The sequence below is a fragment of the Vigna radiata genome, chromosome 7, assembly GCF_000741045.1.
Source record: "Vigna radiata var. radiata cultivar VC1973A chromosome 7, Vradiata_ver6, whole genome shotgun sequence".
Taxonomy (NCBI): Eukaryota; Viridiplantae; Streptophyta; class Magnoliopsida; order Fabales; family Fabaceae; genus Vigna; species Vigna radiata.
This window is the reverse complement of record NC_028357.1, coordinates 14,093,547-14,107,025: the sequence shown is the minus strand read 5'-3', so window position 1 is coordinate 14,107,025 and position 13,479 is coordinate 14,093,547. Positions and strand designations below refer to the sequence as shown.

Here is a 13,479-nt window from a genome sequence, read left to right as displayed (position 1 = left end):
TTCAAAAACATAAAATTTAATATGAATGCAATTGATCAATAGTAAAGGACCATAGAGATGAATGGATGTTGATTAATATGAGATGTATATGTTGGTAGGGTTAGATTTCAACAAATTCCCTCTCATGTATGTAAGAATTCTTCTTTATGCACTAATGCCAATGTCACTCACTAAATCACCTAAACACGATCCCTCGGCAAATAAGCCTGTCCTAAATTACCAGTTTATGTAATTCCTAGCATTCCTAGTAATAAGATGTGAAGATCAAGAGCTTAAAGACGACCAAGACTCACACCCTCATCCCCGAGCAATATTACTCTTGGGAGTAATTTAACAAGAACCTGAATTGTAAGGAACCTCCCTACACTCATACAATTCACAAATCATGCTAATGAATGAGTTAAACACAACAAACATTGAAACAGATGAATTACTCTAACAATTAATGAAAAATCATATGGAATTAAGAATCAATTCAAATACATGAGAGTTTACAAGGTTACATCATCCCCCAATAACAAGTAGAAATTAGTTCCCCATAGACATGGAGAAACTATATGAAGAATGGAAGAGAATGAGACAGAGATCCCTAAGAATTGGGAAAATAGTGTATTGCTATGCTGCTCTCTGCTAGTGATACAAAACCTAGAGCCCCAGGATCCTTTAAATAAGATCAAAAATGCGCAAAAACAGGGTCTGGTCCAATAGAGTCGAAACAGAGCAGAAACATGGCCTGATCCACGAAAAGCCGAAGCTCACGCGCCCCACTTAGGGCCCCCGGGCGGTGGGCGATCCTCATGTAAGGCTCGGGCTTCGAGTTGGACGCCCAAGCTTCGAGACCTCACCGCCCAGGCGGCCAAGGAAGGCGCCCGGGAGATGGACGTCGATTTTCCTCGCTCAAGCTTCCCTTTAGGGTGCCCGGGCTTCGTGCTGTCCCTCCTTCTGGTGCTTTTTTTGAGCTCCACCTTCTTGGCTCTTCATCTTTGCTTCCAGTATTACCTCAATATCTGTCAAAACAAGGGGAATTAGTCATAAAATCATTGAAATCATCCTCAACTCTCTTATGCACAAAACTTAATGAAAAAGTATGAGTCCAAGCAAGTTTCTAAGTGAAAAAGGGTTCTTTTAGTATCAAAATCAAATTACAAATAACGGTGTTTTAAACTGTTATCAGTGTTCGGTGTATTAACTTTTTTTGGGTTGTGACTTGTCCTTATTGTAAGCAAAAGAGCCTTCACAACCTTCGTCCTTCGTAGAGCCTTCGTCGGTGCCTCGTTCGTTAGTGGGTTCTTTGGTCAGTGGGTGTGAGCTTCATGAGTTCCTCTGGCCGGGTGTCAGGCGTTTTGCTGTTGTTCATTGGAACTTGTTAGTTTGTTGTTCTCCTATATCCAAAATTGGGTTTGTCTGTCCTGACTATGTTTGTGTATTGTGTTTTGTAGGTTATTGTAGGTTCATTCACAAACTAGGTGTAGGGTCTTCATTGAGGGACTAAGGTCGAGGGTCCCTGGTAGGGTTTTCTCTACTGTCATGGTCCTACTGTTCTTGTCATCATTGAGGAAGGTTATCAAGAAGTCGTCCAGGAGGTAAGTTTTATGTTTTAGAATGAAATTTTGCATCTGATTCCCCTGTTTCTGGCAACTTTGGGTTTAGTCGTGGGTTGGTTTTATAGGTTTGATTTGGTTGTTTTGTTTAGTATAAACTTTCTCATTAATTGTGTTGTGGATGAAGTTGTTTGAATGATTATGATATATATTTGGATAGTGCTAGCTGAATGTTGTTTTGGTAGGAAAAAAATTGAGATTGAGTGATGGTTCGATTTGCAGGATATGAGAATAATGTGAAACCCTTTAGGTTCACTTTAATTTACCAAGTAATTGGAACTATAATTTGTAATCAGTGTATTATTGCCTTTTGTCTTTTCACTTATTTGAAGGGCACGTATAACCCCAACTTTGGCAAGCTTAATGTTAATGACATCGACAACATTCCTTTAACCAATTTTGTAAATATGAACTATATTTTTGCAAGTACCCTGAGGTGCAACAGATACTCCATATCTCTCTCTTGCTATAATACTGACATATCGAAGACCACCTCAATAATCTATGTGAATTAGGTCCTCAAATAAAATAGGAGTCAATCCCATATGTGCAATACTAACCCCTTATTGATAAATGTATACTACCTTTGTCGAGATCGCAACGGAGAACCGCATGGCCACCTAGAGGCTTGATCCGAAGGTGGCTCTGGAGAGCGAGAAGGTGGTTCCCAAGCGCGTTTGATTTCGACGGTGGTGGCATCAGTGGCCGCCATGGCTGTGCGAGATTGAAGATGAAGGTTGGGTTTCCTCATTACACCTGAAATGATCTTAAGGAGATTCTCCATGGCAAAGTTATCATAAAGCTTGGATCCATGGCTGGGAGCCCCAATGGCCTTGATGACCAACCACCAAGGGCTTCTCTCAACTAATGTGGCAAGCAATTTGTTTTTTTAAAATTTAAAATTGACACGTTATATTTCACGTATGAGAAAAATATGACAATTCATTAAGTTTTGGCCAACGAGGCAGCTATACCGTTAAAATTTTGACGCCGTAACAAAAAAGGATTAACTTGACCCGTTTTTTCACAAGTTGGGATCACTTCAAACTTTTTAAAAAAGGTAGGACCATTTTGAACACAACTCCTCTTTCGAGGGACCAAAAGAGGTATTAAGCCTTTTATCAATTATGGTTTAAGTGCTATGTTTGCTTTTGTTTTTTGTTTCTAGATATTTGTTGGTGGTAAGAAAAAGGGACGAATCTATGGGGCATGGAAATTGCTGCAAATTACGGTGTAAGCCGAGGTAGTCTAAAGCACCAACCATCTTCCTCCTAGAGTCTTAACAAAGTCGTTGTTGTCTTGACACAGAAGCCTCAAACCCGTGACCGGGAATATAATGAATTAGGACAAAAGTTTACCAGTTTCAAAGAATTGATCATGAGATTGCTTCCCGAGTTTTAGTGCCTCAGCTGACCATAACTCCAGCCCAACAACAACCCTCTTAGCCACAGCCCGCACCAGTCTAGCCCACACTAGTCCAGCTCCCATCAGTCCATCCAACATCAAAGCCTCAAAACAATCAACAGAAAGACGACAATGAAGATGATCATTATTTGGATTATCAGATTTTATGGCTGCGAACATTACTTACATTATTACTTTTTATGGCTATAATGAACATTGACTTCTTTAGCTTCACATAACAATTTGACATGAATTCTATAAACATTATTAGTTTGTCCACAAACTTATGCTTAGTTGTTTAACTTATATATAGATTTGTTTTTCAAGTCGTGGAAGTTAATATATTGATTGCCTTGAGTTTTTTTTATATTGCTTAGAGTTAAATTGGTTGGAGTTTGTATTGCTTGGTTGAATGTTGGATTGTATTGTGAAGATTGTAGGTTGTTGAATGTTTGGTTGTTGTTGGAGTATTGTAGGTTTATGTATTGTAAGGATCAACCACCAATAACATGTGTATTGCAATTTGCTACGAAGATACCAACGGATTTATCAAAGGATATAACCTTCGGTAATTACCAGTGGATATATTCTTCGGCAATTACGGATATAACCTTCAGTAATTACTGACAAATTGTCCTTTGATAATTACCGATGATCAAAATTCGTTAATAATGATTACCGACACCAATATTATCAACATATTAATGATCATCGATAGATGTTCATTACCGATAAAATATGATTGTTACTGACAAAATATATCCGTAAATAATACCAAATTGTTTAGTAGTTTAAAATAAATAAAAATATTAATGTAAATCAAGCCACCATGAATCGCCTGTTTTGTAACAGAACCACAAGAGGTAATGGGTCATAAAAGTCTATTAAAAATTTGTAGCAACAAGGAAAGAACTTTTTATATGAAATCCATTTGCATTGACTGACTACATTCAGTCCAACCTTTCAATGTGATTGTGACTGTACATAAAATGCAGTGCAAGAAGATTTAAGTCCATTTATTTGTGGATAATTTTCTTTTATATAAATAACTCCTAATGCAGTGAAAGTGAATTAGTTATAGCAATGAAGGACCAGGAATGTAGTAGATCCCACTAACAAAAGATAGGCATATTGCTGCATCAAGACCTAACTTTCCGTTGTTGCGTCAATAAAGATTGAAAATGACATTCATATGTATGCATGCACATAAAAGAATACGAATTTATTAACTTTCTCTATTTTGGAGTTCTTTAAATCAGTGTAAAACGAAAGCTTGGTCATCAATTTTCCATTTTTGTAATCTTCAAAAAGTGACACTTCTTTACTTTTACAGTTTTTAATTTTCCTAATGTGTTCAATATAACCAGTAAACCGAAAAAAAAAAAAACATGCTTTCCCACTTTGTCTAATCTTACCAGTGAAAATATCCGCTCCAGTGCAACGTTTTCCTTTTTTAATTTAAGGAAAATATGAAACTAAGAAAATAATTCTAAAAATTAAAAAAAAGAAAAAGTAATCAAAGTTCATATCTTAGCAAAGGTATAATTAGTAATTGATAGTGATAAATAAATAAGAATAAAATAATGTGTTAAAAGTAAATAAAAAAAATTCTTGCATATTAAAAAGTAAAGATATAACAAAGATTGGAATGGATTTAAACTCTTTGTAAATATTTATTGACTTGTATTAGAGAAAACATTTGTAATAATTTTTTTCAAATATTATTTTCTTAAACAAATATTCGTTTAAAAGGACCATTTACAGTAGCCATATAATTTAACACCTCCCTTTAAGTTGAGGTTATCATAGTTACACGTTACATTGTTTCTTAACATCATGAAGTTGAAACGAAAGTTTGTGAGTATTAGTTTTAATTATGGTTGCACACCACCGAGGCACTTATATCCTGGATAAGTAGCATAATTTGAATGTAAATATATATAAAAAAAAGTAGAGAAAAAACAAATATGAAAAAGCAAATATTTGTAGATAATGGCGAAAACAGAGTCCATGCGAGTTGATGTTTATGAAAGTGCAAGTCGTGCTATATAGCATGATTAAAGTAGAAGAAAAATAAAATAAAGAAAGCTTACATAAATATCATAATCTGGGACTAACATTATTAAAGTAGAGAATCTGTAAAATAAAAAAGGGAAAAAATAACAAGAGAATTCCAATGAAGATTTGCATGTGTATTCTAAACCATTGGATTTCAGTCTAAGAATCTCCTTGCCATTGTTTCTTCTCCTCCTAGTTTTCCTTGTCTCATTTATATATATATATATCTATATCTATACACCAAGATATTTACTCAACAGATCTCCTAATTATGCAGCAAAAACACCTGTTCAGTTTAAATGACTGAAGATGGTAGCTAGGGAAGCCATAAAGAAACAATTTGCTCCTAGGAATCCTGCACAGAGGTTGTTCAATAAAACAATTTCTTGAGGGAAAGAAAAAACACTTTTCATCAAAATGGGGTTCTACTTGCATAAACCTCGTTTTTCATATCAATGCATAAGCACAATGAGAATCTGACTTGCCTCACCGTGATTCCCGTTCAGGTCCGTTCATGGAAGGTGAGAGAGCGCGATAGAGCTGCAGGGTTGGCTTGCAACTGTGGTGATGCTTCAACCCTGTGGTTCATCTCATTTCCCTTGGGTGGAAAAGCTTGGAAAAGGCCTCCAGAACTGGCCCTGTCATTCTTGGTTCCTAGTTTTGACCACATGGAACTCTTTGCAGCTTCACCAGGGTCGTCGATTCTAAGAGTCTTGGGAATCAAGAAATTGTGCTCTGAACTGTTATGTATTTCTTTCTGTTTGTTCGATGGGGTGATGATGTTCCCATTCCTTGAGTGTTTCCCTAAAATGGGGGCAGAGACAGTGTTGCTGACAGAAGATTGGGACGACATACATGACATATTCCAAGAGGGTGGCATACAACTCCAATATGCTGGTGTAGTATAGAATGATAAAGGGTACCTAGGTTGGCAAAATGTAGGAGGAGGCATAGGATAAGGCCAAGGGGCACCTGGGAAGTATGATAACTGAGGAGTGAAACCTTCAACTCTTTTATCAACTGATTCATGTGAGCTAGCATGGCTGGAATTTGAAGTTGTTGAAACAGAAACTCCAGTAGAATGACCACACCCATCAACAGAACCATTTGGCTCAGTTGCATGAAACCCATTTGATACACAACTTTGGGCTCGCTCAGCAATGTTCAACACAGAACTCATGGTGTCACAGAGAGGGGTGTCAGGACCGAAAGTCAACACAGCTGCTCCATTCCCCAAAAGGGCATTATGCAATCCACTGGAGGCATTAAGTGTAGCTCCCTGAAATGCCTCCGGCATCAATATCTGTCGGTAATGTGATACAGCTGCAGCCGAAGTGTTCTTGTTTTTTCTGCGACCAGCACCCACGGGCACATTCCTCATTGTTCCTCCTGCAGTCCAGTATCTCTGACAGTTCTTGCAGAAATGACGAGGCTGGTTGACATTGTAGTTGTTGTAGTAGCAGAATTTGGTATCCATGCTATTGCACCGCGGACATGGAAGTATCTTGTCAGGTTTCTTTGGTGTTTTTTCTTCAGAAGCACTTGTCTCGCTCTGTTCTTCGTTTTCGGGAGATTTCTGCAGTGATGTCTCTGTTTCCGCTGAGGGAGTCTTTGGATTCTCGAGTATGCCTGAAACGGCAGATTTTAAATCCTCTGTGGTTTCATGTGATGAGGCATCATCGTCTTTAAGTGAGGTAAGTTCTTTCGTTAGTGGTTCCTAAAACAGTGAACATGACCAAGGTTAGAATTACTAATTTACTATGGTTAAGCTCGTGGAATTGTAAAACTGTGAACTCAATACCTTAAATAAACAAAAAAGAAATGATATACTGGTATTTACCATTATGACACGTTAAGATACACAAATTTTGCTTGAAGCATGTTATTTACATAGCACAAAATAGAAGAATTAGACATGTGAAATTGATACATTTTTTTTTTTTATTTATTTGGTGACTCTGATTCAACATATAAAAAATTCTTAGATATTTCAGGGGAAAGGTAGGAGGGTGAATGAATTCACACCACCAGAAATGGGGCAGATATTATTTTTCCTTTCACGTTAAGGTAGTTAACAGGGTAAGTACTTTGTTCAATGAACGAAGTCGCTCACGTGAAAGCGTAAGGAGCAGAGTCAATAGAACAATTTCTGCACCAAAATCTCAATTCTAGATTTGCAAAATAAAACCACAATTCTAGATGTAAATATGTAGGTGATAATCAAGAAAATTATCTTTTGAAATTTACAAATACAGGAGTATAGAATGAATTCAAGGGGAAGAAGAAAATAAGAGTATGAAACAGCTGGAAGATAATTAAATCAAAAGCAGTCTATAAATATATATATATATATATATATATATATATATATATATATATATATATATATATATATATATGTCCTCAGTGATGTCACAAAATCAGGGGTCATTTGGACAATTGTTAAATAAGGACTCGAATATGGACAAAAGTGTCAAATTAGAAGAGTTAAGCTCCAATTAAAGTCCTTGGTGTGAAAATAAACGTGATTAGATTAGAGTTAAGTAAAACAAGAAAACATTCAAGCCAAAAACTTAGCCATAGTACCTCTGGGATGCTGCAAGAGATCTAATTAAAAAATAGACACAAAAGATTTTTTTTCTTGTTTAGGACAATATTTTCGAAACAGGAAGAAATCACTAAAATTAGAAAACTCACTTTGTAGCATAAAAGCAAATTCATGGACTCAAACAGAACGCTAAAACCAAAGCTAGCCAAACCACATGATATATTCCATCCAATATTCTTATACTTGTATTCCATAAAGGAGATTGGATCCAATTTGGCCGAAAGGAACCCCACAGCGAATTCTCGCCACCACTTAAATGATGATTAAATAAATTCGAAACGCGTCATTAAAAAAACAAATAAAAATAACCACAGAAATTGCAGCAGGCCCTGAATTCGACTGAATTGACACGATGCCAAGAAGAAAACTTTTACAAGATTTGAAAACACCCATTAGCAATTGAATTGTTCTGCAAAATGGGTGGCGGTTAGATTTGCAAATCGACATGGTTTTCCACAAACTCAACGAAAAACAAATATGGTGGTGGACGTACCTGGTGTTCTTGGTGTTGTTGTGTTGCAGAGGTAGGTTCCGGGGGAGAAGAGGAAGATGAAGGAGAAGCAAGAGTCGGAGGTGCAGAAGAATCATTGTGTGGCAGAGAAATTGTCCTTCCAAAGAGCTTTATGGCAGAGCCTTTAACCTCTGACATTCCTGAGATATAAAAATGGTGACGAGGGTCAGGATCAGGAATATCTCTCTCTCTTGTTGTTGTTGCTTTGGTCTGCTTGCTTGCTTGCTCCTTCTCTTTCTAGAAAAATGGGGAAAGTAACGATGAAAAAAATATATACATAAGTATATGTAGATAGATATATAGAAGTTGTTGTCGTTGGTGCATACAGTAACTCTCTTTTTTGGTGTCTCTGGCACTGTTAATTGATATGAAAACGGATAATGAATAGTGACAGAGGGAGGGGATGGGTGAAGTGGTGAAGTAAGTTTGTTTGTTTGTGTTGTGTTGTGTTTGGTTTTTATTTTAGGAAGAGGAGAAAAAACATGTTGCCACCTCAGGAAAAGGTAAGAAGTTTGTGAGTCACAAGTTCTTGTGGCCTATGAGATCTTTGTGTGTGCTGTTGGATTCTCCCACATTGCTTCTAAAGATAGTGCTGTTCTGTCCCACCCTTTTTCATCCCTGTCAGCATTTTCATTTTTTGCCTTTTTCGTCAACCACTCCAGTAACACTTTCTTCCTTCCTAGTCAAATTGCCTTCCACCTCTCATTTTGACCCCACACTCTTCTCTCTCCTAATTCTCCTTCATTTCACAAAACTCAAATCATAAATCACACCCACATAACCTCTCCTAAAACCAAACAAATATTCTACATCATACCATGTAACAGAAACACTTCAAGAAAAACCATTAATTAAGTGTTTAAAAATAAATGCTATTAATGCATCATTACTCTTTATTTAAATCTTCTTAATGTTAAATAAATGTATTACTTTGTCTTTCCTTTATATGTTTTTAACGTTAAATGATTGTCAGATTTTGTCTTTTCTGTAAATGTTTTTAATGCTAAATAAATTTCATACTTTGTCTTTTCCTTAACACTGCCCATATTTTTAAGGTAAAAACTATTCCAACGTTATACTATCTCAACATAATACATAATTTAGTAGAATTATTGATTTTTTCACTATACATTTAATAATTATTATGAAGCATTAATTTTTTTTTCTCGCTCCCATTAAATATCATAAACATCTAAATTTTTATTAATAAATAATTAGCATAAAAAATTACAATTTTTATTAATGTGACTTATCGTAACGTTCCTTGGAACTTGTCACGCTACTTATATAATTACTAATAATTACTAATAATTACTATATATTTAAAAATGAAGCATATGCAAGTAATTGTATAATTATAAGCAAAGAGTATTATCCTAAACTAAAGTATATGACAAATAGATTTATCACCAATATCTAAAAATGTTACAATAAAAAAATCTATTGCGTTTTTTTTTTTTATAAATCCACGTTAAATATCATGATATATTTTGGCTTTTTAGTTGAATTAATACTTTAAAGTTTATTTATTATGTATTATCACAGAAAATATATTATTAAAAAATGAGAATAAAAACATGAAGAACTGAACAAACTTAATGTTTAAAAAATACGAAAGTAAACTCCCTATAAAAGAACTATACAACTGGAAACATGAGGAGTTGATAAAAAGTCAAAACAAGATTACTAAAAGTATAAAAGAAACTAAATAATTTAAATTCAAGTCTCTCGCCAATCTCCACATTGGTGAGTTTATTAACGTATCCATTCCTTTTAGGAAAGAAGATAGGCCCCTTCACAGGTTAGAACACTATATTATTTTTTATAAGAACATTTATTACTAACAGTTTCTTATAATATTACTTATAATATACATAAAAAAAAACATAAACGTAAACTAATATTACTTAAAAGTAATATAGGAATTTAATTTACAATATTTATAAACTTCGTATAAATTTTGTTACCACATAATTGTTATATCAAATATTCTATTAATAAATATTACACAATTAAATATTGTGTTCGCTGTAATTTAGACATTATTACAACTCTGAAGTAATCTGTGCAGATTTGTACATATGTCATTTATTTGATAAAGAATTAGAGTACTCTTATATGTATATATGGTACACTATTCTTTGAAATAATATATCAGAATTGTTCTTTAAATATTTTTATATGGTAAGAGTTAAACACCGACATCTTCTACAATATAAGAATTAATGCTTGTTTATTTCATTGAATATTTTTGATGGCTCATTCTGATAAAAATCAATAAGAGAAACATGATTTCGAGACTTCTACTACTTCCAAGAGCCATATTTCTACTACTGCGGGGTTTGTGACCAAGTCAGGTATATCTAACTCTGCTCTTAATCTTTTTGTTGTTACTAAGGATAATGATTGGATAATTGATTCAGGTGCTACTGATCATATGACTTGTGATCTTCATAAATTTACTAATTTTCCCATTAATTATTTTAAACCTATTAATATTAATACCAATAACGTGTCATCTCTTATTGAAGGTGTAAGTATTATATCCCTCTCACCTTCCTTATCGAATCCTGATGTTTTATTTGTTCCTACATTGAATTTTAATCTTATTTCCATCAGCAAGTTAATCAAATCACATTCTTGTGTTACCTCGTTTTACCCAGCCCATGCTTTTTCAGAACATCCATTTTAAGGAGAAGATTGCTACTAGTAAAGAGTGAAAGACTATATTATCTTGAAAATGTTTCACAATAAACCCATAAAGGAGCGTTGGCTTGTCTTACAAATGAACACATACAAGATAAAAAGAAAGAAAATTTGGTTATGACATAGACAGTTAGATCATCATTCTTTTGGTTATCTAAAAAAATTATTTCCATCATTATTTCATTAATGCAATATTTCTGATTTTTTTTTTTGTGAAACTTGTGTTATGGCAAAATGTCATCGTCCTGTATTTTCTTTAAGCAATAAAAAAAAAACTGATTTTCTTTTTTCATTAATTCACATAGATGTTTGGGGTTGTGCCCCACAATCTACACATGATGGGAAAAATGGTTTATCAGTTTTGTTGATGATTGTACTAGGGTAACCTAAGCGTATTTGCTTAAACATAAAAGTGATGTGTGTGATGTGGTTCGTTCCTTCCATCATATGATCGTTACACAGTTTAACACATATAGTATAAGGTCATTCGATCATACAATGAAAAGGAATATTTTAAGAATAAATTAATAAAGTTCATGAACTCTAAAGGCATCTTGCATCAAACTATATGTCCTTATTCACCACAACAAAATAGAGTGGCTGAGAGGAAAAATAGACATATATTAGAGGTGACAATATCACTTTTGATACATGGTAATGTCCCATCTCATTTATAGGGTGAGGTTGTGAGCTCTGTAGTTTATTTAATTAATCGAACCCCTTCTAGTGTGCTTAACTTCCAAAGGCCTTTAGATGTGTTGTCTAATCATTGTACCCTTCCTTTTATAGCTTATTTACCACTTCATGTTTTTGGATGTGTTATATATGTTTATTTACACCCACATCAACATACAAAGCTTGAAGAATAAGCTATCAAATATGTTTTGTTAGGTATGAATCAACTAAAAAAGGTTATCGTGCTTACCATTCACCATCAAAGAAATTTTATATCTCTATGGATGTGACATTTAATGAGCATAAATTTTTTATGTTAATTCTTCACTTTAGGGAAGAAATGAAAGTGAAGTGCATAATCATGATGTTAGTATGTTTGATATCTCAAATATAAAATTATATTGTGAAGATAAATTATCGTGTGAGGATCATTCTGTAGAAAGTGAGCTAATGCTATGGACACTTCTTTTTTGGATAATATAGTGTCTTTTGATAATAACCAATTGGCTTAATCTTCTCCAACACTTCAGCTTGACTCTTCAGAGGTACATTAACTCTGATCCTATCTCTGATAATACTAATGTAGATGAAACTAATCATGAAATTGTTTCTCTTGATCCTACCCTTGATAATACTACTTTAGATGAAACTGATCATGAAATTGATTCTTGTCTATGTGAGACCACCAACACACCAAACACTGAGCCTACTACTATTCAATATAATCTTGCACTTCGTTTTAACCGAGGTTAACCTCCAACTAAATATGAACTAGACCTTCAAACCAAAGTTAAATATCCCATGAGTAAATATGTGTCATCTCACAAGTTATCCAGTCATATGTATCATTTGTATTTCAATTATTTTCAATTTCTATTCCTAGTAATATACAAAAAGCTTTGGCAGATCCTAGATAGGCCAAAGTAATGGTTGATGAGATGACAACTTTAGAAATAACAACACTTGGGATCTTGTGTCCTTACCAAGAGGAAGAAAACTATGGGATGCAAATGGGTATTTACAATTAAGCATAAAGCTGATAGAACTATTGAGAGGTATAAAACATGACTTGTGGTTAAAGGTTACACTCAACCTTATGGTGTAGACTACCAAAAGACATTTGATAATGATGAAAAATACATGTTTTCAGACTTATTAATTAGCTCAAATTTGTATTTATTCATGAAATAATATGTTTTCTCATAGAAAAATTTGTTATTAGAAGTAGGAAAGTGCGTAATAAATTGTATAGGAATTTATACATCAAAGTGTAGTGTTGTCAGACATTTCTCACTAAGCCAACAATAAATCGCTCAACTGAAAAGAGTTTTATTCGCTCAGAACACCAACACAACTCACTAAGCGAATAAAGGACAATTAAAGAATTGTAGTTGAATATTCGCTTAGTGCATGAGAGTTGTGCGCTTATCGAATTAGGTATTTTCTTTGGCTTTTAAAGTGGGAAATAGACGGAAAGTGGGACTGCTGACAGAAGTTCCGGACAGAGGAAAGAAACGAAAACATATCAGGAACTTTAGGAGACTACTTCAAGTTATCAAGACACCATTTTTGCAAGCGATTACTTCAAATGTGTATGTTCTAGATGACTTGGAGTAGTTAAATTTCTCTTTTGTTGGAATAGGATGTAATGAACTCACTATGATGTAATTTTCCTGTTCAATATATCATTGTTCGTTCATATGTTCTTTCTTGAATTTACTATCATTATATGGAAATATAATGTTATTTGAATGTCTCTAATTACTGGAAAGTAACTTTGAACATGGACTTAGATAGAGCACCTAAGTGATTTGGGATCTAGGGATAGACTCAGTAACTTGGTCATTCTTAGCATCTGACTTAATACAAATTGTATGTTACATTGACTAAGGGATTAGCAATTTGATATATTAATT

At 34.1% G+C, this 13,479-nt stretch overlaps 1 protein-coding gene across 3 annotated transcripts; it reads right to left on the bottom strand.

Moving 5' to 3' along the window:
* Window positions 1–5,079: 5,079 nt before the first annotated feature.
* On the bottom strand, window positions 5,080–8,939 carry LOC106766686 (cyclic dof factor 1). 3 transcript variants are annotated; one of them, XM_022783161.1, is made up of 4 exons: window positions 8,165–8,939; window positions 7,981–8,080; window positions 5,549–6,780; window positions 5,080–5,418 (listed from the first exon to the last, which is right to left on the bottom strand). In XM_022783161.1, exons 1-3 carry the CDS (start codon window positions 8,257–8,259, stop codon window positions 5,566–5,568), a joined length of 1,410 nt encoding a protein of 469 aa, XP_022638882.1. In that variant the 5' UTR covers window positions 8,260–8,939; the 3' UTR covers window positions 5,080–5,418; window positions 5,549–5,565. The 3 variants fall into 3 exon arrangements, with proteins under 3 accessions (XP_022638882.1, XP_014506883.1, XP_014506885.1); XM_014651397.2 differs by having other exon boundaries at window positions 5,080–6,780; window positions 8,165–8,419; window positions 8,509–8,938; XM_014651399.2 differs by lacking the exon at window positions 7,981–8,080 and having other exon boundaries at window positions 5,080–6,780; window positions 8,165–8,419; window positions 8,509–8,692.
* Window positions 8,940–13,479: the final 4,540 nt, after the last annotated feature.

Excerpts from the sequence above, each read along its gene's own strand:
- LOC106766686 (XM_022783161.1), bottom strand. The coding sequence starts at position 8,259 with ATGATTCTTCTGCACCTCCGACTCTTGCTTCTCCTTCATCTTCCTCTT. Across the intron at positions 8,081-8,164 it reads AACAACACCAAGAACACCAG|AACAATTCAATTGCTAATGG; the intron begins GTACGTCCACCA and ends CCCATTTTGCAG. Across the intron at positions 6,781-7,980 it reads GGCCTGCTGCAATTTCTGTG|GAACCACTAACGAAAGAACT; the intron begins GTTATTTTTATT and ends TCACTGTTTTAG.